Consider the following 25,488-nt stretch of genomic DNA (forward strand, 5'->3'; position numbering starts at 1 on the left):
TTTGCCAACACCAATAATGTCTTGTTTGTAGACCATTTGAAAAGTTGGATGACTTTATCGTAGAAATCGAACTCGCAAATCGAGCAGTCCAACCAGATGCATTGAAGATCTTGAACGGATTTCAAACTGATTGAGGTTCCCTGTACAATACTAGCATAAATCATCCCTGGCTTTGAGCCCAAAGACAGACAAATTACCGATTCAGGCGATTGTTCAAGAAATAGGAGACCTAATAACTCATGCCGGAAAATAATTTCTACCCTTCGAAATAGGTATTTTCCTCGAAATTCTAGGTCATCAAACATGTCAGATGAAATAGTGTTTGGGAGCTGTATCTCGCGAAATTAAGAACGAAAAGGAAACCCTCTCAGGTGTAGATAATTATGTTTTATAATTATTGTCAAACCGTCCTGATCAAGGAGTAAACAAGCTCGAAATAGCATGAACAAGGCACGCAATAGCATCACGAAACCTTACTGTCATTAGCATTCCCTCTGCCGACATCTAACTTCGAGAATTATCTGCACAAGGAAACTTGTTTGGACGTGATTTTTAAAGGAAATAAGTATTTACATTGTGGTTTTTAAAATTGCTTTTTTTCGTAAACGATCACATGACTGGCTTCCGGAGCCCCTGTCATGACACATTGCGTCATTATTTAAAATAAAAAATTCGCTTTATTTCCATCTGTCAGTGCTGCGTAAGCAAGTAATATTACGATTAATTGTTCGCCCGTGCCATTGATAAGGTGGCAAAATATCTCAAGGGGAGGACTGCTGTGATTAATTTGGTTAAAACGCGATTTATTTCTTGCTCATACGGCGACTACGCTTCAAGAATTAAGAATTACCCTCTAGCGCAACACTGACAGCGTCAAACTGCTACGAGTATGTTATATTTTGAAAGCGATGATATGTTACATCACCTGTGGTTTGATCGTTGATCATGATGTGGCCTTCAAGAGCTTTGAAAGTTTTAAGTTAGGATACGCGAATACTGAGCCAAATTTGCCCGGAAATACATATCACGATTGATATTAAAGTGTGTTTCTTGTTTACAGAAACTAATATGTATCACGCTGCCAACATTTTTAAAAGGAGTTTCTCCTTGATATTGAAAATGGTGAGTATCACTTATACTGTTTGGACCCTTCATTTTCTTTTAACTGTATATCAGTGTAAATTAAAGAAGGATTTCATATTATGTTCGATCATTTGAAGATCACGCTGAGTTAACACATTGATTTTTTTCGCAAATGTATTACTTCAATGAAATCTATAGTGTAAGTTTCGTCGTAAGTAAACTTTTAGTAGTGATAGTAAGAGAATAGTTTTGCGTGCCTTATAGTCTCGTCGACAACTTTGACGTGTTTACATAGATCTGAAAAAAAAAATTTACTATCACGCTGTTTATCTCGCTTCACTGCATAGATCGTAATTAATCGTGTGTTCAGTCGTTCATTTCAACCAGAGTCTTCTGTGTATCTACGAAATAATTGTTTCCCTCTGTCCAGAGCGACGCATGTCTCGGACATTTGCATTTTGCATTTACATGCTAGTCTTAATCAAATCTCCGCGTTTTAGCTGTTTGACAGTTGCGTTTGTGTAAGTTCTGTTTGTAAGGCTATATTGGGAGTGAATAGTCATACGTTGAAATATGGACTGGACTATTTTTGGACCAAATTTTAGATCATTTTTGGGCCATTTTTTATTTATTTATTAATTTATCTATTTAATTTACCAATATATAGCTGAGAAGCAAACTATTAGTACTCAGGAAGGGAGGGAATACAGTCTATCAGGACTGAGGGAGGGGTGGGAGGTAGAGTGTTATTACTCAGTGAGGGGGGGTGGGAGGTGGTTGTAATAGTAAACACTGCTGGTTAAGGGAGCTTTTATCCGATCGTACAAATTATATTAATCGGTTTTTCGACTGACTTCTTGTGTATTAAATTTTTGCGCTGGGCCGCGGCGTTTCTTCATAAACGTAAACACTGGACTTTGATTTTTACTGGAAACATATCGCGTTTACGATCCTCCGCTGTTGAATTATGCGTGTGCCTTTTGAGTCGACTTGTGCACCATCAGTTGCTTCACGTTCTCCTTTGTGTCACAATATATAATTCCTAAATTTGTCCATCTTCCTTTTGTCATTGATCTTATCAGACGAGATCACGGAATTTCCACAGTTTGACTTCTGTCCTCTTACCGCATCAGCGAACGATTTCGAAGAGGAATCATTTTCTCGAATCGGGAAAAAGCACTGCTGTACTTGCAATATGGGAAAGCGCAAATATCGACCTTATCTGTTTCGCAAACAAAGGAGTTCATCACCGACACCGAAAATCGCGACCGAGTATTCCTCGCGACTCTCCTAGGTTTGTTTTCCAATTTGCCCCGGCCGCTGCCAATCACTTGTTGCATAAATACTTACGAAACCTGCGAAGTGGGACTATGGTGGCCACTGTTGCTTGCCGATATTTTCCGTTGGCAAAACGTACAAGTCCGATTCTGCCTGGGAAATTTTATTGTCTGGAGCTTGGATATGTGTCACGAAAGCTTCATTGACAACTGGATCACACCCCATGTTGTGAAACCATTTATAAAGATATCGCGCTTTTTCTTCCCCTTTTTTTGTCACATACAAAAAGGGAAACGTGAGGCAACTGAAAGATGATTGATGCTAACCCGTGAGTATCATTTAGAACTGGCACAAGTCGACTTCACAGGCACACGCATGACTTAACAGTGGAAGATGGCGATATTTTCAATAACAATTATAGCCAGTGTCTAGGTGCCACTTTCGCATTCGCGTGACAAAAAACTAAAGAAACGCAATGGCCCAGCGCCAAAATTTTTACCCACAATTAGTCAGTCGATAAAGTGCTCAAAATAATTTGTATGAGTCAATGAACACTCCATAAATTAGTAGTAGTTACTAATTCATCAAACTCCCACCCTCCCTGTGTACTAATAGCTCGTCCTCCAACTCTTCCTCAGTAACAGCAGTCTGCCTACCATCCCTCCCTGAGTACTGATAGACTGCATAGACTGCTAATGGTCTACCTCCCCCCCCGATAAAATGGTCCAAAAACTGGTCTAAAAAATTATTTAAAAAATGGTCCAAAAACTGGTTCCAAAAAGGGTACAAAGAATAGTCCAGTCCATAATTTATCCCGATGCCGGGTGAATGCCACTGGAAGTTGACAATTTTTTCTCTTGGCGTTTGCTATAGATTGCATCGTTTAGTTTGAAACATGGGGTTTCTGGTACGTTGGGTGGTTGATAGCTCATTCCTGTCACAGATTAGCCTGAGATTATATGATTTCCACCGTTTACTCAGGCTCGATTACCAGCCACTGTTCGGGAACCGGAGCCCGCGCTCCTTTCCGATGAGTCTCTTCTAGGAGAGGAACGAAAAAGACCGGACTCGAGAGAGCGGCGGAAATCCAGCCTACCGTTTACTCGGATCCAGTCTTCAATCCTCCGAAGCGGAGGAGCGCGGGCGCACATAGATTGTCTGGACTGGTCAATTGCATTGCCTCCCTTTACATTTTTCGTTTCAGCGAACCATTCAGAGTCTTTTTCTACTATGGATAATGATATTTGTGGTAGAAAGTCAATCCCCATGTTCATTACCTCATAACTTTGTGAAGTTAGGTCCCAGCGGTAAATTCGCGGGATGCAGACCGTGCCCAGAGTGTCCTGAGGGTCACGGGCTGAACATACAATGTGGCTCATCGATACCAGAAGATGCCAAGATAGAATGTGTACCTTGTGAAAAAACCAAGACCTACTCCAACAGCCATGGAGTGGAAAGCTGCAAACCTTGCCAGGAGTGCGGTCGACGAAATGTCCTTCAAGAATGCACCCCAGACCAAAATCGCAAATGTGGACGTAAATGTCCCAAAGGATATTTCTTTGATGGCCACAATACTGACTGCAGAGAAACTACACCAGCAACATTCACAGCAACAACTTTGTCAGTGGAGCCTACTCCTAGCATCTCGCCATCAAGTACCTCGACAAGTACAGCTGTGTCGTCGACTCCAAACATAAAGCCATTGCATTCAAAGCTGATGAGCGGTTTGTCTGCAGAAATTCCAGGGTCTATCAAAGTTCCACTGGTAGTAGAAAACCGCTCTTCCACAAGAGTAGAATCCACGCCAAGCATCATACCACAACTGTCTTCATTGTATCGTGGAATTGCTTCAACTTCGATTCCTAGAAATATGGAAGTTCCTTTACTAGAGAGAAACGAAACGGCTGCGAGTATCTCGGCGAAAAATAAAAAGACAAAGGGAGGGAAAGGCAAAGCTTCGACACTGTTGACTGTATTGGGAATAATAGCAACAATAGTTTTGATTATCATCTTTACACCGACAGCAATAGTTTGCTGGATTAAGTGCAGAATGTCCAAGAAGAGAAGGCCAAAGCAGAAAGGTAGGATTAAACTAGAATGAATGATGATAGGAATGGTATTAGTCGAGGGTTCCACGTATTCTAAGCGACCAGGAGTCTTGGCCTGATGGCCCTCTTGATTAAAAGCCATTACTGGTCCCTTTGAGACATTTTCGGGATATTTTCCTTCCCAACACGACAGATATTATGATTAAAGCTCGAGTCGCCAATAGTTTTAAGAAAAGGGGTCTGAAGTTTTAATAATTTATTGAATGATTGAACAATAGTTTATTGACTCGTATTGCGCAATTATCAATATAAAATTTTCAGTTGCGCATAACAATGTTAGAAATTTAAATCTACATAGATATTAAAGCTTAAAATAAAAATGTTGACTAAGAAGATGTAGAAACATAAAATTTACATGCAAAGAATTGAAAAGCTTTTGCAAATAGAAAAGTCTGGATATCTTTCTTTTCACTTGGACGACCCTATGAAGTTGGAACAGATTATTCTTTGCCTGTGTAGTGGGTCAGTGGAGCTGGAGAAGATCGGCAAATAGAATGAGCAAAAAGAGAACTTCGTCGTACATAGCCTGTCTACTTTTTGACCGCCTCCACTGACCTGACACAAGGAATAAAGATCGTTTCTAAAGTGATTTTTAACTTGTTGCAGATACTGCTGAAATACCATTGAACCCCTTAGGAGCTAGAGAGGGTTTAAGGTGCTTCTCTTCGCCAGGTAAGATCAAGAAGCTGGTTATTCTTTTACAAGGAAAAGGGCTTTGCTGTAGACGTGATTGGAGTTCCAGATGCCAAATTACGTTACATCTACTCAGATAATTGGCAAACCTTGAATTCTGTGTACATTTTTTACTGTATTGAGCAGTATTATTTTTTTCCTCAATGAACCCGCTCTCGTGTTCTTTCTGTAATACCACAACTTTCCAAATTTCGAGAACTCTTTATCTCTTCAAAAGGGTTCCACATTTTTCAACAGGAATATTACTTTTATTGTGTGATTAGTATTACTGGTATAGAGATGTTGATAGCCAGGCCTCCTTAAAAAAGGCAGAACTGGGATAAGGCTCGAGATTTTGAAGTGAATCGCAATTGAAGAAAAAAAAAAAGGACAGTTTAGGTGTCCTCTGGGCAGTGGTATCGACCGAAATGTTTTATGCGAAAAAATGCACCCCCTTTATCTCTTTTTCGTACTTTTTAGTACTGTAGCTGTTCCAAATCCCATCCCATCGCCCCGCCCGCTCCCCGCCCTCCCTTCCCCTGCTCCCCGCTCGCCCTTACCCCGCTCCCACTTTTCCCGTACCCCTTCGCTCAGCCAAAAATGACCTTAGGGGAGATAGAAGTATGAGTCTCGCTAACTCTGAAGACGATTCATTAGTTTTTTTTTTCCACTTTTTGAATTTCAGAAACTCAAGTCAACCCTAGCTCTTATCAAGAAAACTTGAGCTCTAACTCTGCTGAAAGTTTAATGGCTTCTCAAAGAAGTGAGTCCTTAGAGGGTGGGTGGTTCAAAATTTTCATGTTCTTATTTACAAAGTTTATTGAATTTTTATCAGCACCCAGATAAATGGAAGCCAAAACCACTCTATTCTCTCCTTGTGAAATTGTCTTCTTAAGTTTTTTTGGTCGGTCTCTGTATGACCAAAATAATAATAGTGAAACACCCGTGAAATATTTCTCTCAACGAAGTCCTTCCTTTGACTCTAATTTTCACGAACGCCATCGCCTCTTGATCCTCTCTTATATCAAATGCAATCAAAGCGTTTAAAATTTTTTCGGAATTTTTGTGGCTAAACGCCACATGCATTATCTCCCCATTTATGCAATAATCCCCCTGCAATTGAAATAGCTAAATGGCCGGTGAGTTCACCATCATTCATTTAATTGCAGTTCTCCATGATGATCAAGGAGACGACACAGATTTTGTTCTTGAGAATTACATCCTGAAAGGTATGCATGTGTTTGACAATAAAAAAATCCCCGTCATTAGAGTGTTAGACCAATGCTACAAGCAACTTGAGAAGCCTTCATCGCCACACTCCCAGTTCCCGCCTACGACGGGGAACCACTCTTCCTTTAGCTTCCCTGCTAACAAACGTTAAGGACCTATTTATAGTTACTCTCATGGCTGTATCTTTCTTTAAACTAGTGTTTGAAAGTTGGGCTGAAAAGAAATAAGCTACTTTTGCATTATTGTTCATTATTCTTTTTTCGCGGGTAATCGAGCAGATGAGCAAGAGCAGTCTCCCGTTAGACAAGCCATGATTAACAAGCCAATTACTGGACAAAATCCAACAGGTGAAGAGTCAGTCTTTCCTTCTTCATATCAATCCTGAATTCTCGAGAAAAAAAAAACAAAATAGAACAATGTCTCCCCTTTTCTGTAGCCTTGTTAATGGGAAAAACTCTCAGCACAGGCTACTGAACGTTTTACCAACTCCATGTAGCTATTTAGTCAGCGTTACATTCAATGGATCATTTTTATAAGTATAAACAATAACGTATCAAATTGACCTCTAGCAGATCTTAGCGGTTACTATTTGCGGCAGTGATGCCTGTAAATTTAATGTTGAGCTCCACGAGTTCGCTTACAAATACAAAATTCAATTCCCTTCGAAGATTACACAATTAGCAATATAAGTAAAGTCTACTTTCAGATGAACGTGATAACACTGATGGTGTGGTGTAGATGGTGTTCTTAGAACTTAGGACTGTAATACATCATCCATTTCGTGGATAAAATCTACCATATTATCATATTGTGGCTTTAATGTAGCAAAAACGATAACTTTGGTTATTTTTTAACCAAACTCTCTTTTTCAGATTGCTAAGTCTCCAAAATGTTTAATGCAATCAAAAGTTCTGATTTTTTTAGGACTTTCAAGCCTTAGCCACAAGCATCCTCTCCCTTATCCTCATCATACCTTCCCATTCATGTAGTAAGCCCCTGCAACTGGAAAAGCTAAATAGCCGGTGAATTCATCATAATTTAATTCAATATTGCAGCTCGGCTTGATGATCAAAGACACGACACAGATTGTATTCTTAAGAATGACATCCCTGAAGGTATGTTAATGTCATAAGTGTGTAGAAACCAATGCCACATGCAAATTAAGAAGCCTTCGTCGCCACACTCCCAGTACTCACCTGTAGAGATCATGCATTCTTCTCTTAACCATAAGCAGCCAGCCTCAATCGGAGGTGTCATCAAATGAACATTATCGTGATAGTGATAACAATGATGATTTTTTTCTCCCTTTTAACTTTATCAATTTGATTGTTCTTTCGTTAGTTGTCAAGCTCGCTGACTACCAGTATGATATCGAGGATTTTATTCTGCCACTGGATGTCGATTCCACGCCATCTTAAAAGAACTGGAAACATGTCGCAAACCGGTTTCAAATTTCCCCAAAAGGCATTCAGATTCTTGGCAATGAGAACAAGAAGACAGGGGGAAGCGCAATGCGTCATTTGATTCCAATCCTGTGCAGCAAAAAATGTGCGACTCTGAAAAAGTTCGTAGACGTCCTCCAAGAGCTGGAACGGTACGATGTTGCAAATAAAATTGTAAATTGGTTCAGAAAAAAACAGGATATTACCTGATATTCAGAGGAGGGTAAGAATTGACAATACCCAAGAGATTGTTAAGTGTCTCATTAACTTTATGCACCACGAACAATTTGTACAACCGTAACAGTTGATAATTGGTAAGAAAATTACATGTAACTGGTTGTGTGTATTTGGAAGAATCGAAGTAGTTTAAACACATTTTAAGAAAGTCCCTAGGGATCCACGCCGGTTCATAGATGTTGGTTTAAGATCAGATTAGAGGATCTTTTTAATTAAGAATTACAAAAAATAGTGAGACTTTTGTAGTGAAATTTATATTACGAAGTTCGGTGAAAAATTTATATTATTCTTCTAAGATTTTGTAAGCTTTTTAACCTTTTCTCTTAGTGGTAAAAGTATTCCCATGGTTACATAATTTCTCGCCACAGTTTTTTCTACGTCGATTTGTGGTAAAAAACAAAAAAGCAAATCGACAGTGGTTTTACGTGGTCTGTACTCTTATCGACAAAGACGTTTGACATTACAGTCACGGTGATGGAAATGTTGAGGACTCACGAGGCGCAAGCGATCGAGTCCACAGTGATGACAAATAACGTTTTCTATATGAGTGCTGACCACGTTACGCCACCGTCGATTTGTTAATTAGGCAACGTTCGTAAGTGCAATTGAGGACCAAGTTTTATGTTGAAGTCAGAACTTCTTTATTGTAGGAAATATATGATAGTATCATATATATATATATATGAATATTTTAAAATTCAGACAGGCCAGTCGTATAGTAAAGGCTGATAGTTTCGAAAGAAACTGTTTGGGGCTGCGTCGGTGGAAGTAACGAAATAATTTGGATATATCAACAAGGTTGAAATGGTAAATTTGCCACCGTAACGATTACAGAAGCTGACGTTTCGAGCGTTAGCCCTTCCTTGGAGTCGTATAGTACATGGAAGGTTGTCTGAATTTATTTTTCTTCGTATTATTCCTTCATGTCACTTTTTGATGTGCCATGATGAGTTGAGAAAATACTGCAGCCTAAAGTATTGGCAGTGATTTATCTCACATTGAGAAGAAAATAAGCACTGCGTGCTTCATTTATTTTTTAACAAGGATATTTTTTATATTATGTTCTAAGGTTATCCTGTATGAGACTCGCCGAAGTTTGAAACTCGGCTTAGTCTGATTAATTAATTTTCAATCGAGTGTCGGAGAAACTTCGCTTGGTTACATTTACTGTGCCGTCGAGAAAATTCACACCACCCCATAAGGAGATGTGAAAACTAAAAACAATCGCGACTTGAGAAAATGAATTTTTCCAAGGGCATGAAACAGCTCTCCTGCGTTTAACGACTTTACGTTCTCACGAGCTCCTTATAACGTTTAAATTAAAGTTGTTTGATTGGCCACTGTAATTACCCTGCTTTTGATTTCACGACACGCAATTGAAAAGTTCCTTCCCAGTAATAAGTTACTAGGAAGCAGGAGCCCCGTATGGCTGTTATTGATCTTTTCTAGTTTTTGTCACGGTACCGGGGCGTAGATTGGTGATGTTTCCTGGGGCGCTTTTGAAACTTCTATGTGAGGTTACTGTTATCACTAAATGTTATTCGAAAGTTTTCGAATAAACATGTAAATCTGCCGAATCCAAATAGCAGTCCTCTTCTATCCAATACCAGACACTCCATTTACTATCCACTATGGAGGTAGACGATGTCGAAGTCTTTCCTTCACAACAAAGTCCTGACTCGCTCCCTAAGAGAGGTTATGTTAAGCAGATCGGGAAGTTTGTGGGTTTTGAAACGGTCTGCATTTTTCAAAGGGAAACACCTTTTCTGTACTTAAATTAGGACCAGTTGCTCTCAGAAATACTTTCTATGGTCCTTTTGTAAAACAAAACGCTTATAAGTGTTCATTTTTAAACGAAATATTTTTGCCCATGCCGATAAATAAACATGGCTTCACCTGCTACCAGAAGTTACATCAAACGTAATGGACTCTACGTATGATGCACGATCGTCGCAGTAGATAGCGCTATTTATGCAATAGCGAAAATCAGACCTGAAAAAAGTCAGGCCTGTACGGGACTCGAACCACTGACCTCTGCGATACTAGTGCAGCGCTCTTACCAATTGAGCTAACAAGCCAACTGGGAGCAGGCCGTTAAGTTGATTCGTAATAAACCCGTGAAAGTGATAAATGAGATACAATGAATATATGAAGTTCATATATTTTGAACTGCGGTATTAGATACGTATGATGCACGATCCTCGCAGTAGATAGCGCTATTTATACAATAGCGAAAATCAGACCTGAAAAACATCAGGTCTGTACGGGACTCGAACCACTGAACTCTGCGATACTAGTGCAGCGCTCTTACCAATTGAGCTAACAAGCCAACTGGGAGCAGGCCGTTAAGTTGATTCATAAAATCCCGTGAAAGTGTTCAATTTGAATTTTTCGAAGTCAATCACACGCAAAATGGTCTGAGTAGCACATGTATTTACTTAGAGGTCTATTTTAGTTCTCTTCAAAGAAATACGTCAGAGTCGTGCCAAATTTCTATGTGGCCTTAGTTACCGTTTGTTGCGGTTACAAGGGTCGAGCTTTTACGATAATTGATGAAATTGGACGTTGACAGTTCCTGTACTCGGCCTGTACCGTTTGAAATGTTAGAGCGATGCGGTTGATACACAAGTTATTCGGAGCACACTTTCCGACTTATGTATCTTTGAGGACGATCACATGACTGATTCATTCGTATCCGCCCCCTGTCGTTGAACTATGCGTCATCATAGCAAAGAAGTTCTGTCAAGCTAGCCTCCTACACAGACGTTCTTTGGGCTCATCACGCAATCCTCATTCCCACGTGGGGAAGGAAGATTGCCTGACTAGCCCAAAGAACGTCTGCGTAGGAGGCTACTGTCAGGCAGGCAGGTAATTTTCCAGTATGTGTAGGCGGTGAAATATCCTAAGCGAAAGACAGCTGTGGTTAAAAAGCGATTTACTTCTTGCCTATACAGCGACTACACAACAAGAATCAGGAATCACCCTGTGGCAAAATATCCCAAGCAGAGGACAGTTGTTTAAAAACCGATTTATCTGTTGCTCATACGGCGACTACGCTACAAGAATCAGGAATCACCTGGCAGGTATGGGTATGCTATTTTGTCAGCGACGACATGTTACATCGTCACTAGCGTCTGCGGTTTAATGACTAACTGTGATGAGGCCTTCGGAAGCTTTGAAAGTTTTTTTAGGCAGAATACGTAAATATCGAACGTGCCCGGCAGAACGTATCACAACCGATCTCTTGTTTACAGAAACCGGATATCACGCCGCAAGCCTTCAAGAAGTTTCTCGTTGATATAGAAAATGGTGAGTGTTCTTTATACTGTTTGGACCCTTCATTTTCTGAGGGCTTTTGATTATGTGCCAGTATAAATTAGATAAGGATTTCGTAATATTTTCAATCGTTTTAAAATTATGCTGAGTTGACACATTACTTCTTTGATAAATTAAGGAGTTGCCAATATATGATCCTTGTGTTTGCGCAATGATTTCTGGGATCGCCACGGAGCAAACATTGCAGCCTGCTAGAAAGAGATGTGAAGCGAAAGGCAGTTTCGACGTCCTAAAAAAAACATTTTTCGAGAGTTTATCGCTTTTTAGCCGCTGTTTTATCAGAAATTGATTCGGATCGCATTGATACAAAGGAAGCGTAAGTTTTTTTGGAACAGCTACGAAATATGTAGTAAAATCGACCAATAAACTCCTCTCCATAGGCATGGTTTATCGTGAAATTGACATCCTTCAGTTGATGGTCGCGAACTTTAAAAATATCAGTTATGAATCGCCAAGAAATAACTCATTTAAGCCTTTCCAGTTTTGTTTAATCGTGCTAAGTGTACTTCTAGCTATTTTCTTGGCTTGATAATACAAAAGAGCACTGAAACAGCTACCTCGAATCATCATCACGAGATTGAGCTGATGGCGTGCTTGAGCATTAAGTATTATCGCGATACGCTTAAGTGATCAACCACCTACACTGCTTATTTGTTGTGATCTATAAGAACGAACCTGCGTTGATAATCGGCTCAAATAGGAGAAAAGTAGCCGCTCAATAACGTTTGGATTTTGCTCAAACAAAATATCACTTGACCCAGGGATTTCTTCAGGTATTCCATCGCTTATTCCATCGTTCCAAAGAGCAACAGCTCGGTTGAAAAACATTGCCATCGCGCTGACAACGACTGCTCTCCCTTAAGAAAGTATTTTCAGACGTCGTAAATTGTTTGTTCAATAGGTCGACAAGTACGAAGACAGGATCTATATGAATAAATACAACTGACAACACTTAAATGAGTTATTTCCCCGCGATTTGTGGCTTATTTTGTAATATGGCGAGACCATTACGTGATGAGGATTTCACAATGGAGCTTACGGAAGGAGAGAAGTTCGGAAAGACTTACACCTACCTTGTATTAGAATACATTAATCCATTTATGATCAAACTGCGCCTAAAAAGCGTTGATCTCTTTCAAAAGTCATTTTTTGGACGTCAAAACTGCCTTTCAACATACAGTTCTTTCTTGCGAGCTGCAATGTTTGCCCCGTGACAATCCCAGAGATCTCTGCGCAAACGCAAGGATCCGATTACGGGCAACTCACTCATTGCTCAGTGAAATCTACGAAGTCTCACTTTTGCCTTTAGTAAACTTTTAGCGGTGATGGTAGACAATAATTCTGCTCGCTTTGTGGTCTCACCAATATTGTTGACTTGTATACTTAGTTCTGAGGAAAAAAAAATCTAGATCTTACTCCACTGCATAGAACGTAAATATCATTTGAATGTAAATTACCACGCAATCACTTTAGTCTCTAGCTCGCCTAAAATTATGATTATTCTGCAGCTCATTACATGTCTGTTTTCAGAACTAAAATTTGTAACATGTATTTTGTTAGTTTCAACCAAACTATTGTGTGAAATATATAGACACAGGGTAACTTTTCCTCTCTCCAGTCAGTGACGTATATAAGTGTAGTACACTCTCCGCTATATGAACTCCTCATCAAATATCTGCATTTTAGTTATTTTTTTTGACAGTTCCGTTCACAAGGGGTTGATTGCAATTGAAATTTAACAATTCTCTCTCCTGGTGCTTGCCATAGATTTGAATCTCTTAGTTTAATGCGGAAACAAAGGATTTCTGGTGGTCGATATTTGACTTATCATGTTTAAGCGTCCCAGAAGTGGTTTTATTCTCTTCCCGGTTGTAGTCTCCTTCGCAACCGTTATTTGGTCTCGTCACGCAACGTCCTTCTCCCCCACCACGAACATTGCGAACACTGAAGCTCGATTTCCGACGTTTTCTCGGATCCAGTCTCCGATTATCTGAAGAGGGAACTTCGGGAAAGGAGTGGGGGCGAATCTCTCGAACAGTAGCTAGAAGACGTACCCGGCTAAAATATACTATTTTTTTACAAATATTTTCATTTTTCACTTCAGAAAACCATCCAAAGTCTCTTTTACTATGGATGATGGTATCTGTGGTAGAAGGTCAATCCGCATGTTCATTGGCTGAAAACTTTGTGAAGTTAAGTCCCAGCGGTAAATTCGCGGGATGCAGACCGTGCCCAGAGTGTCCTGAGGGTCACGGACTGAACATACAATGTGGCTCATCGATACCAGAACATGCCAAGATAGAATGTGTGCCTTGTGAAAAAAACAAGACCTACTCCAACAGCCATGGAGTGGAAAGCTACAAACCTTGCCAGGAGTGCGGACTACGAAATGTCCTTCAAGAATGTACCACGGAACATAATCGAAAATGTGGACATAAGTGTCCCAAAGGATACTTCTTTGATGGCCACATGACTGACTGCAGAGAAACTACGCAAGAACCAGTCACAACCACAACCACTCCTCGCATCTGGCCGCAACTTTCATCTCCGACAGGCGGTGGCTCGTCTATAGCAACTGCAGTTCCATACATACCGCTGACACCCAGCATAAAGCCACAACGTTCATCGCTGATTAGCGTTTTGTCGACAGCAATTCCAGGGTCTATTAGAGTTCCACTTGAAGTAGAAAACCGTTCCTCTACAAGTATAGAATCCACGACTAGCATCATGCCACAACCATCTTCACTGTATAGCAGAATTGCTTCAACTTCGATTGCTGCCGGAAATATGGAAGTTCTATTACAAGAAGAAAACGACCCGGCTGCAAATATTTCGGCGAAAAAGAAAAAGTCACAGAGGGGGAAAATAAATCTTCTTCACCATGGGCTATATTTGGAACAATTATTATGATAATTTTGATTGTCATCTCTACAGGAACTGTCATTCATTTGTTAAGCTCAAGATGCATAATTTCTCAGAGGAAAGAACCACGACTGGAAGGTAGGATTAAACTACAATAGGTGAGAAAGCATGAGTCAAGTGTTCCAAATATCCGCTTCAACGACAAGGAGTCTTGGCTAAATAGTCCTCTCGAATGGGATCCTTATTCATCAGGTTTCCGCGACATATCTTTTGAAAAATGCCCAAAGTGTCATTAATTAAACCGCCTCGTTAACCCTTTGACTCCCAAAAGTGATCAAGACCGAATTTCTCCTTACAACATCAATGCAATATCAGGCAGACAAGTAATGAGAATCAAGTAAAATATCAATTAGGGTATTATTAGATGATCCAATACCAAATTCTCCAAACTAACATCATAAGAATTGTATGCAGACAGTAAGGAGAATTAATAACGACATCTTGGGGATGAAAGGGTTTAGTGGAGAGTTGAAGCACAGAAAATTGAATCTATTCACTTGGTCGACTATAGGAAGGTGGAGCGGATTCTACCTAGCCTGTACTAGAATCCAGTAAAGAAGATCGACAAACAGGGTTAGAGACTTCTTCGTTCATGGCTTACCCTCTTTGACCATCTCCACTGACCTGGCACAAGAAATGCATATCGTTCAAAATTGAGAATAACTTATCTTTGCAGATAGCGATGAATCAATGGAGTTGGACCCCGTCATAACAACTGAGGATTCACAGAGCTGCTCTTCTCAAGGTGGGATTATACTAATGGCGATCTTCCTATCATTACCGAAGAAAAGGCTGTGCCTTAAAAGCACGTCGGAAGTCTAAGTCCTAAAATTACGTCACAGCTACTCAGCGAGGTGGCAAACTTGTATCTCGGCCCCCAAAGTTTGTTCACTACATTTTCCCTCTCAGAACCTCCTTGAGACTAACCCGTAACACCACATTGACTTTCCAGACTTTTTGAAAACCTTCCTCTCTGCAAAAGGGTAATACAATTATCAACAGGATCAACTTTTCTTTATTTCATAGTATGATTAGTATTATTGGTAGAGATGCTGATAACCGCACCTCAGTAAAAATGGCAGAACTGGGACAAGGCTTATGATTTTCAAATGAATTGTTAGGTGAAGGAAAAAAATATAGGTAAGGTGCCATTGGTATCGACATAAATGTGTGTGCTAAAATGTATAATTTGTAGCTATTTTTTCACATTTTTCAGTACCTGTTCGATACCCCGGCTCCTCTACACTCGGCCAAAATGACCCCTTAAGAGTTGAATGTATGACTCACTCTGGCTCATGATGACGTCTTTTCAAAGTCCATTTTCATTCATTAACCTTGCATCTAAACGTTTTAGAAATTTTTGAATTTTAGAAACTAACTCTAGCTCAGACCAGGACAACGTGAGCTCTGGCTCTGCTGAGAGTCGAACGGCCTCTCAAGGAAATGAGTCCTCAGTGGGTGGTTCAAATTTTACACGTGCGTATTTACTAAGTTTATTTGAAATTTTATCACCACTCAGGTTAATGGGAACCAAAACCCTGTTGCTCTTCCCTCGATCGGATTCGCAATAATATAATTTTAGCTATGGACGACAAACAAGTTTGGTCTCTCTATGACAAATTAAAATCTTAATTGTAAATTACACGTGAAAATTAGTTTTCTGAGCAAAGCCCTTAGGTGCTATTCTGTATGAGTGCAGCTATCTAATTAATGCGATCAAAAGATTCCTTTTTTTGATGATGATGACAATCTTTAATGAGGAAACTTTTTCACTGAAAAGTGGTTTACAAAAAGGACCTCGAAAATTAAAAATTAAAAATTTACAATGAATAAAAATGCTAAAAGATGCTACTAAAAACTAATGTATCTTATGTGTAATACAAAACTTAAATCAATGAATTAAAAATCTTACGCTTCAAAATATTTACATTATCAGCGGCTCGTATAGTTTTGTCCAGCGAGTTAAAATCACTTACAGCATGATAGCCAGTTCTTTGTTTGCCCCAGTTTCTTTTAACGGATGGAATTTTGAGGTTTGCTTTATTTCTTGTGTTGTAACTATGCTGTTCTTGCTGAGTGACTAATGTTAGTTCGTGATGTGTGAGACTATTAAGACATTTATATACATGTACGCATCGGCGCTGGAAGCGCCTTTTTTCTAGTGTTAACCACTTCAGTGTAGTTAACGCATCAGACGCAGAGGAATACAGTGGTCGATCTAATATTATTTTAGCCGCCTTATTTTGAAGCACTTGCAGACTAGACATTAAAGTTACATTATGTTTGTCTCCCCAAACTAAATCAGCATACTCGAATAAGGGCATAACAAGGCTTTTGGTTTTTTTTTTTTAGTTTTTGACTAAGGTTAGAATAAAATGCCCGGGTACTTAAACGCCACATGCACTCTCTCCCTCATAGTCATACGTCTCCATTAATGCCATAATCCCTTGCAACTGATAAAGCTAATTTGCTAGTGAATTCATCATAATTTGATTCATTCCTTTTCAGCTTGCCTTGATGGTCAAGAACACGACAAAAGTTGTAATCTTGAGAATGAAATTCCTGAGGGTATGTAATTGTGCGATAATTCAACAATCTCCGTCATAAGAGTGTAAGACCAATGCAACGAAAAAATTCTAAAAGAAGCCTTCATCGCCACACTCCGAGTACTTGCCTGCAGGAACTACTCTTGTAAGCGCCGAGGGAAGGAGGTGGGACGACTGGGGGTGTCCTCAAATTAGAGGATTATTGTGATGATGATAACAATGAATTTTGTTTCCTTCTAACTCTGTCTATATCATTGCTCTTTCTTCAGACGTTGGGCTCGCTGATTTACGATATGATATTGAGGATTTTATTCACGGACTGGATTTCGATTCCTCGCCGCTTCAAAAGAACTGGAAGGATGTCGCTAAACGGTTTAAAGTTTCCCCCGAAGACATTCAGTACTTGGCGAAAGAGAACAACAAGCTTGGGGGAAGTGCAATAAGGCTTTTGATTGAAAAGTTAGGTTCCGTTTGTGTGTCACTAAAAGAATTCGTAGACGTCCTGCAGGAGCTTGAACGACACGATGTTGCTAATGACATCTTAAAGTGGTTTAAAAACAACAAGTCAGGATAGTATCAAGTGTTAAGACGAATAAAAAATACGCACGAGTTTTTTAGGTGTTTCATTAACATCATGTATAGACTACGAACGGTCCTTCCTTTTTCGGCGAGGTCCTCCGGCATGAGTCAAATAAAAAAAAAATATCAGTGAAAAAACAATTTATGGTAGCGCGCCGCATCGAACTGTGGGAGTGAGGCGCCTATTTCTTAAAGCTCCGAGCAGTGCGCTGGAGTCAATTTAATTTTTTTTTTACTTATCAGCGACGTACTTTGCCGATAGTAAAGGAGATTCTGCTAGTAGTCTACATCATGATCAACACACGGACTTACTATAGTGGGGAACACGGAATACCTTTGATCAGCTGATAGTCATCATGTCGTCCCTCTAGCTAGAAATTCACATTTACTAGAGTTTTGTGTAATCAGAAGAATCTAAAGACACTTAACATATGATGACAATATTTTGGGATTTCCGCCGTTTGAGAGATGTTAGTGTAAGATAAAACTGCAGGATGTTTTTAATCAGGTGTTTTAGAGATAGCTTTGTACTTAGATTTATATTAGAAATCTCGGTTAAAATTTTCCTTTATTTTAGAGATTTTTTCAAGCCTTTCAATCCTTGCTCTTTGTTATAACAGGAAATTTACAGCTCTTAATATTTTTATAAAATGCTCTTAGGTGCAATTGAGGACGAAGTTCATGTTTTAGTCAGAGCTTTCATACTCTAGGAAAATATGCGAATAGCTTAAATGAATAGATATCTCAAGTCCCTAACAGGTCAGGCGTATAGAATACGGAAGGTCGACAGCTGTTGGGAGTACTCCAAATTATACCTTCTTCATAGTATGCCTGTATATCACTTGATGATGTACCATGGGGCTATATCAAGAAAATACTGCATGCCTTTACTGGGCATTGCTTGATCTCACGTTGAGGAGAAAGTAAGCACTGTGTGCTTCATTTAATATTAACAAGGATATTTTTTATACTGTGCTCTGAGGTATTCTTGTTTGCTTAAACTTAGCTAATTAAGAGGTCAAACCAATTACTTTTCAGTCGAGTGTCGAATTAAACCAGCTTGGTGATATTTCATTGTGCTATGGAGTAAATTCACACCACCCAAAAATCGCTCAAATGCAAAGATAAAACCAATCGCGCCTTGGTAAAAGGAATTTTTCCAAGAGCTTGAAGCTCTTCTTTAGACCTGTTTACCTTGATGTTGTTTGCTTTTGATTTAACGATTCAATTGAAAAGTTTAATTCCAGTAATCAATTCTAAGGTAGTAATGATTTCTGTATGGTTTTTATTGATCTTTTCTAGTTGTGTGTGTACGGGCGTAGCTTAGTGATGTTTTCTGGGGTGCTTCTGAAACTCCTTTATGAGGTTACGCTTTTTTTCTATCAATGTTATCAAAAATAAAGTAAAGAACCCAACTCCTTGAACTTTGACTCATCCTGTAGGGAGCCAATAGGAATACAAGTTATTCATGTTTTAGATGTTATCTATTTCGGTACCCTCCACTGTTTCTCTTTATGAACCATGGATAGAGATTGTTGGGGTTTCGATTCAAATGCACAATAGCAAAAAATTGATTTTCCTATTGTTTTTCTCGATTTCACGGGACATTGGGAAAACTCATGAAGCTGGAGTAAAGAGAGTGGAACACGCTTAGAGTAATGAGTACGAGTGTGCAGAATAATATATAATGAAACGGGAACCTCTTTGCAATCATCGGTCTGTTTGCATTTTAAGAGGTATTTTTCCTTCACGGAATATTTCATTATTTTAAAGCTGCCTCAAGAGAGGTTGAGAGACTACTGTGTGAAAGCGTAGTTACGATGCCGAATGGTTTGAAAATTTAATGTCATCGCAGTTTATAAATATTTGAATGTGGTTAGTTCACGTTAATTTACTTCACGGTCTGAAACACCTCTATTTGAACATATCATTAAAAAATATGAAATTGAAATTACCCAAATAGTTGAAATTTGATGGTTTAAAAGGGGGCAGTTTAAGTAAAATCGCAGAATTATTACAAGATGTTCTCTTAAAGAGACTTCAAAAAACATTTAAGCCCGATTGCGTGTTTAACGACGTTATTTAAATAGACAATCAGCCCTTGACATGATAGTTCATGGAAAGATTTCAGTCCAGCCCAATATTGTTTAAAACTTAAAGTCGTAATCCCAAAGGCAGTCTGTTGCTTTCGCAAGAGAACCGCATGCATAAAAAAGTATATAGATATGCAGAAATCCTCAGTGCCCAGTTCTTAAAAATAATATAGCAGTCAGTAGAATCACTCAAACAACTTTTTGACAACAGAAATCAGAACACTTTCATTAATGTTATCTTGATCAGTTCCTTCTTTCCACTCTCTCGTCCAGGAGATCGGCTCTCTTTATTTGGTAATAATCTACTTTTAGAAGTCATCTTAAAGTAATATTTCAGAACAAGAAAAAATGTTGAGTTACCATGAAGTTTCCCTTTAGTTCTCTTCTTTGACTAATGGCCACTGTGCAATCTACACCTCTCAGTCTTCAATTGGTTTACAATTAAGTCTGCTGCGATAAAAAGGGACTGGGGGAGACTTAATAGCAGCAATGCTAATCAATATTAGAACATAGCTAGCAGAGTCGCGCAATCAAATTCATTATACGTAAGCGTGCTCAAAATCCCGATAGTGCACGCTGATAGCGTCAGCAAATCCGACTTCGCCAGAAATTTTTTTTCGCGCGAGCGGCCATTGCTAGTGCGGGGAAAAATAATACATTTCGCGACAATAATGGATACAAACAGAAACTCGGCCTGCTAGTCCGAAAACGAAGACAATGTTTCGACCTTTTCCCATGGGCTAGAGTTCTTAAATGAGGCAGAAAAAGAGAAAAACAAAGGAAAAGGAGACTCGGCATCAGCGCCGTCACGATTCGCTTCAACTGATATTGTTGTCCGTTTTTCGCGTCGCGTTTGATGCACAATTCCACCGGCTATGTTCTAAAACAATTGGTTCATGCTTTCAGCTGTGCACTATCGAGTTATGGAGCACGTGGGAAGTTTGGAGAGCACTCAAGAAGCTAGAGTTGCCCTCGGCTATCGCCTCTGGCAACTCTTACGCTTCTTTCGTGCTCTCCAAACTTCCCGCGTGCTCCATAACTCGATAGTGCACGCTAAAGCATGAACCAATTGTTAAGTTTTGATCGACTCGTGCCGGGGTTATCAAGGACTTCAGATGTATTTAGTTCTGTTATCTTTCGCACTCTTGTTGATAGAGCTTACAAGATCAACAACACTTGATTGGTGATGTATTTAGTTCTGTTAGCCTCATTCGCACTCTTGTTGATAGAGCTTACAAGATCAACAACACTTGATTGGGTTTTCAAGAAGACAATCAAGAGACTTATCGAAATCTTTCAAAACAATCATTTTCCAACTCATCTAGTTATCTAGTTGTGGGGGTTGTTAATCGGTATCTCACACTGACCCGTAATTACTGATATCCCCCGGTTTCCGTCGCAGACGCTACACCGACCATTTACTTCAAAATACCTTACATTGGCCCTTTTTCTGTTGTCACGCTAAAAAAGGATTCGCCATTTTGCTAAACGTTATCGTAATAACATAGATATTAAGTTGGTTTTTTCATCGTTTGAAATTGGTAATATGTTTGGCGTGAAAGACTCTATCCCTTGTGGGTTCCGTACGTGTATGGTTTACAAGTTTTTGAGCGCGGGCTGTAATACCTGCTAAGTCAGCGAAATCTCTCAGCATTTTTCCGCACGAGTGCATGAGCACTTGGTTTGTGATAGGACCTCTCACATCTTCAGACATTAACAAAAATTCTCAGCAATGCCGCACTTTGTGTTCTAATGATTGTTTCAGCATCTTCGACCACGCATTCACCACCTTCCAATGTAAAATCAAAAATGCTATTCATATTCAGGGAGCAACCCATTTGAAATCATCAACTCGTTATTTAAAACTTTCTCTGTAATTGTTTACATTCTCATATTTCCTTTGCTGTTATGTCCAATTAGCATTTTGTGAATACTCTAAATTCAGCTTTACTTAATGTAATTTAGAACTAGTACTGAAGATGACAGAAGAACTGTCGAACATGCATGTTTTTTAAAACCAAAAATGTTGTGTATTGTCACAGTATTCATCACGCTCAACCTCAAATTACGTTAGATGCACCATGCTAATTTTTGTCGTCTACTCATGGAATGTATGACCTTACTATGAAAATAAATATAGAATTTGACGTCATGAATCTCGAATGTTCTTTGTTCACTGTATTTCCAGTAACTCAGCAGCGTTAGGAAGTTGAAAAAGCTAAAGATCCTTTCCTCCGTTCTCTTCGGGTGTCTTTATTGTTTGACGCAAGTAAACATTTTGATTCGCAAGAGATATATGAGGATATAGTTATGCTAAGATAAGCATGGACCACCGTGACAACGGCCGTGGAATCTTCTTTATCACCTCTGACGTATTACAATAATATTACGTCTATGTATTTTTGTGCAACTTTAATGTTTAAGACGTTACTTCGCCGGAATAAACACTTCTCAAACAGAGGTGAAACTATTGACATTCACTTAAATCAGTCTTTTATCTAAGTGTAACGTCGATATATTCTGGGTTCTCAACTTACAGCGTAGAGGTTTTTTATTGACGAAACTATCTGCCTCCGAGATTGCCATAATTTTTAAGATCTAGACCAGGCAAAGGCTCAAGCTTAGTAGTACACAATGGTAAGTTAGCGAGTGCTCGATCCTTGAATTTTACAATTGCTTAGTCAGCATATGATAACTCTCAACTGGCAAACTTTCAGCAAGGTTTGGCTAAGCATGAGTGCTAATTTCTTTATACAGGATAACAAACGAAGCAGAAACAATCCTGAAGCCACGAAGACTATGAAGAGCTCTATCAAAGTGAGTATTTCTGAATATCTGTTCCCTGTTTCTCGTAGGTATCATGATAATGCGTCCAAATGAATACTGGGATTGACCAACCCTGTGCCATTTGTTGTTGTTGCGTAAGATGCAGAGCTGAAAAAGTTTCGCAAATTCTTTTAAAATTGTATTTTTCCAAACCTTTTCCTTTCTATTCTTTTCTTTTCAAGGTACAAAATTTTAACGAAAACCTACTTACAATTCATGCTAAAGGAGATTGTTTAGTAAGTTCGCGCAGGGGTCCGTAATAAGTTGTTCAAATGTTTCTACACCTTCCAGTCCGTCCCTATCAAGGTAGACCGTTTGCAGTTCTAATGAGAAGAAAATACGCCGAAGGATAATCAATTCGGATAATAATGGTAATTTAAGACTTGAAGGTGGCGGAATTAGTTTTACAGAAACGAAGAATGCGACTCTGGTAATGAGCGGCATTGCTTGCTGGCCATGTAGATAATCTGCTGCCGAACAAGGGGAATGATAAATTCTATTGATAATGATAAATTCTTCGTCCTCAAGAAATTGTTCCACTAAATTAAGATATGCAAACCTTGAAGTCAAGATGCTGGGCAAGCAGGGAACGTTGCAAACACTCACTCTCAATTACTTTGCATGTTCCCCCCGAAAGGCAGAAAAAACCGATACGATTTTAATTTATGGTTACTGCCTCCCATGGAAGCAAAGCCATAACGTTGTCCTGTTGAGTGAGTGTAACAATAGACTACGAACAACCACTTCGCCCACAACGAAGTCCACCGAGTTTGACCCGACTATTCCCCGCTCTCGGCTTTTGTCTTTTTTGGTACATCTTCAGTCGTTCAACGCTCGTTGACGATTTATTCGGACCGCTTCGTATGTTTCTCGAATTAGCACTTGATCATACGGTTCCCGATGCTAATTATTTCTTGTTTCTGACTGCTTTAGAAAATGCTAAGCATCTCACAATTAATTCAGGATGGTGTTTGAAAAAACATTGCTTTACTTTGCAGAGAGAGTATTTTACCGTTCGAATCAGCGAATTATGCCCAGTAGATTTCAAGATATAATTTTTTCAGTTCTTGCCATGAAACTACAAAAGATGATAAACATCTCAATTTCACAGGGGGGTCTCCAATACGAAATTGAAAAAGACTTTAACTCTCAGAAATATCTAAATACATATGACTTGCAAATCGTGGAAACTTTGAAGAAGAACTTTCTTTATTCGAAAAGAGAGCACTTCACCATTTCAATCAGTGACAAACGTTAAAAAGAGCCCCTAAATATTTGCGAAGCGAGCAAGGTCCGAAATACGATACCTTGAGTTTACAGGGATCCTATGAACAGTGGAACGGCGGAATGGCGGAATAACCCACAGCGCGGAATGCCTTGTTGTATGAAACAAAAGTCTCACAAAAATGGAATTGCAATGAAATAAGAAAATAACTTATAATTCCCTAGCAAAATCAAACTTAAAGATAAAAGAAGCCTAGTTTAATCATTATTGGAGCCTAAAGAATAGACTGATCGAGGAACAGTCAGGTTCTTGAGCTAGCCCCTACAAGTAATCATTATTATTACTATTGTTATCATCGTCATCATTGTCATTATTATTATTATTATTGTTATTATTATTATTATTAATACGATTATATGTTACCATTTGATTATTGGTCGTTAAGTGTCAATTAGTCACTACGTTCTTGAATCATCTTTCTTTTGAGGAACAAGCCTGACTCATAAATGTGTGGGATGCGGCAGCAGTAGCCATATGCAGTCTTAACTGCTTACTTTACTCATTTGTGAAGAGAATCGTATCAGGCTTCTGTTTGATCATACGATATTTTTCACCGGTGAGAAAAATCGTATGAGCAATGGAAATGATTCTCATCATTCAAAGAGAGACAATTTTATTAGGTGACTTGGCACATGGTTAATTTCAGTACTTATAAGTTAAATGTACAAAATATTATATGGAAATACAGTATATAAAGATAAATGTACAAAATATTATTTAGTTCTTATTAACCGAGCGGGAGGTCTGTATGGGAGAATCTTGACCGAGGTCGCCAGTACAGACCTCACTGCGTTCGGTCTGTACCAGCGACCGATATTTATCTAAATCAGATTTAGATAAAATTTTTTCCAAAATGTTTCACGACTCGAGGCAAAATGTAATTGTATGCCGCGTATAATGGCGTAATCTCTTAACTTTGTTTCTCATAATGTTCTTCCTCCCCTATTTCAGGTAATCCTGGTAATGGTCTTGTGGTCACAATTTGTAATCGGGGGTCCCATAAGATGTTCTCTGATGCGAAACTTCCTGATATATTACCCAGATGATCCAGGGGCTAAAATGGAGTGTAAAGCGTGCCCTGAATGCCCGCTAGGATTAGGACTCGTACCTCAATGTGGTACCAAGATCACTAACTACACCACTATTAAATGCGAACCGTGCCAACAGAACAACACATATTCAGACAAACATGGCATTGAGAGTTGCAGGTCCTGCCATGACTGTGGGTTAACTAACGTCATCCAGCAGTGCACCCCATCTCAAAATCGTAAATGCGGCACCGAGTGCCCCGAACGACACTACCTCGATGACAATGGTTTTTGTCAAGAATGCTACTTTTGTTGTCCAAGTGTGGACGAAACCTGGAAGAATGAAGAAATGTAAAGAAATTGGAATGGGAGAAGACTGGCAGTGTCCCAAGAACGACCAAAACAAGGACTGCAAAGAAGATTTTGAAAATTCTACAGGAGCTAGCGTTCATACAATAAATTCTCCGCCTGAACACAGTTTTGAAGCAAATAATACAGATACTAATTCAAGTGATAACATTAGGAAACCTACATCATCGTTTGAAAATACTACTTTACCTTCAATGCTAACAAGAGAAAAGAAGGGAAATATAGCACCCTCAACTATAGTAACGATAATTATCCTAATTGCCCTGGTTATTGTTGGTGTTGTATATGGAGTTAGAAGAATCATTACAAATAGGAATGGTTCAGGAGTACAATCTGAAGGTAAGAGACAATCATATTTTACAACACTAGTCCTTATTTCGAGGACAGTATCTTGTCACTGAATTCCTATTAATAATTTGCAGCACAACATGGCATTGTAGCAACCTGACAAGTC

The 25,488-nt window shown here is 39.1% G+C and overlaps 2 protein-coding genes and 1 pseudogene across 3 annotated transcripts in view; all 3 read left to right on the forward strand.

Moving 5' to 3' along the window:
• Window positions 1–681: 681 nt before the first annotated feature.
• Window positions 682–9,627, forward strand: LOC148732417 (uncharacterized). Its single transcript, XM_088755778.1, has 10 exons — window positions 682–887; window positions 1,061–1,122; window positions 1,256–1,282; window positions 3,566–4,442; window positions 5,076–5,141; window positions 5,827–5,919; window positions 6,311–6,370; window positions 6,650–6,718; window positions 7,427–7,486; window positions 7,713–9,627. Exons 2-10 carry the CDS (start codon window positions 1,069–1,071, stop codon window positions 7,787–7,789), a joined length of 1,383 nt encoding a protein of 460 aa, XP_088611904.1. The 5' UTR covers window positions 682–887; window positions 1,061–1,068; the 3' UTR covers window positions 7,790–9,627.
• A 1,252-nt stretch (window positions 9,628–10,879) lies between these two features.
• Window positions 10,880–18,909, forward strand: LOC148732418 (uncharacterized). The gene is given in 7 exon segments (XM_088755800.1): window positions 10,880–11,359; window positions 13,491–14,299; window positions 14,302–14,386; window positions 14,985–15,053; window positions 15,680–15,784; window positions 16,817–16,876; window positions 17,124–18,909. Coding segments are annotated over 6 exon segments (1,404 nt in total). The 5' UTR covers window positions 10,880–11,359; window positions 13,491–13,519; the 3' UTR covers window positions 17,429–18,909.
• A 3,063-nt stretch (window positions 18,910–21,972) lies between these two features.
• Window positions 21,973–25,488, forward strand: part of LOC148732419 (uncharacterized) — a 6,106-nt pseudogene continuing 2,590 nt past the window's right edge. Inside the window, exons 1-3 of the transcript XR_016000783.1 lie at window positions 21,973–22,163; window positions 22,284–22,343; window positions 24,589–25,373. The product of XR_016000783.1 is annotated as an uncharacterized LOC148732419 (transcript). The remainder of the gene's footprint in view (window positions 22,164–22,283; window positions 22,344–24,588; window positions 25,374–25,488) is intronic.

This window comes from Stylophora pistillata, chromosome 4 (assembly GCF_964205215.1).
Source record: "Stylophora pistillata chromosome 4, jaStyPist1.2, whole genome shotgun sequence".
Taxonomy (NCBI): domain Eukaryota; kingdom Metazoa; phylum Cnidaria; class Anthozoa; order Scleractinia; family Pocilloporidae; genus Stylophora; species Stylophora pistillata.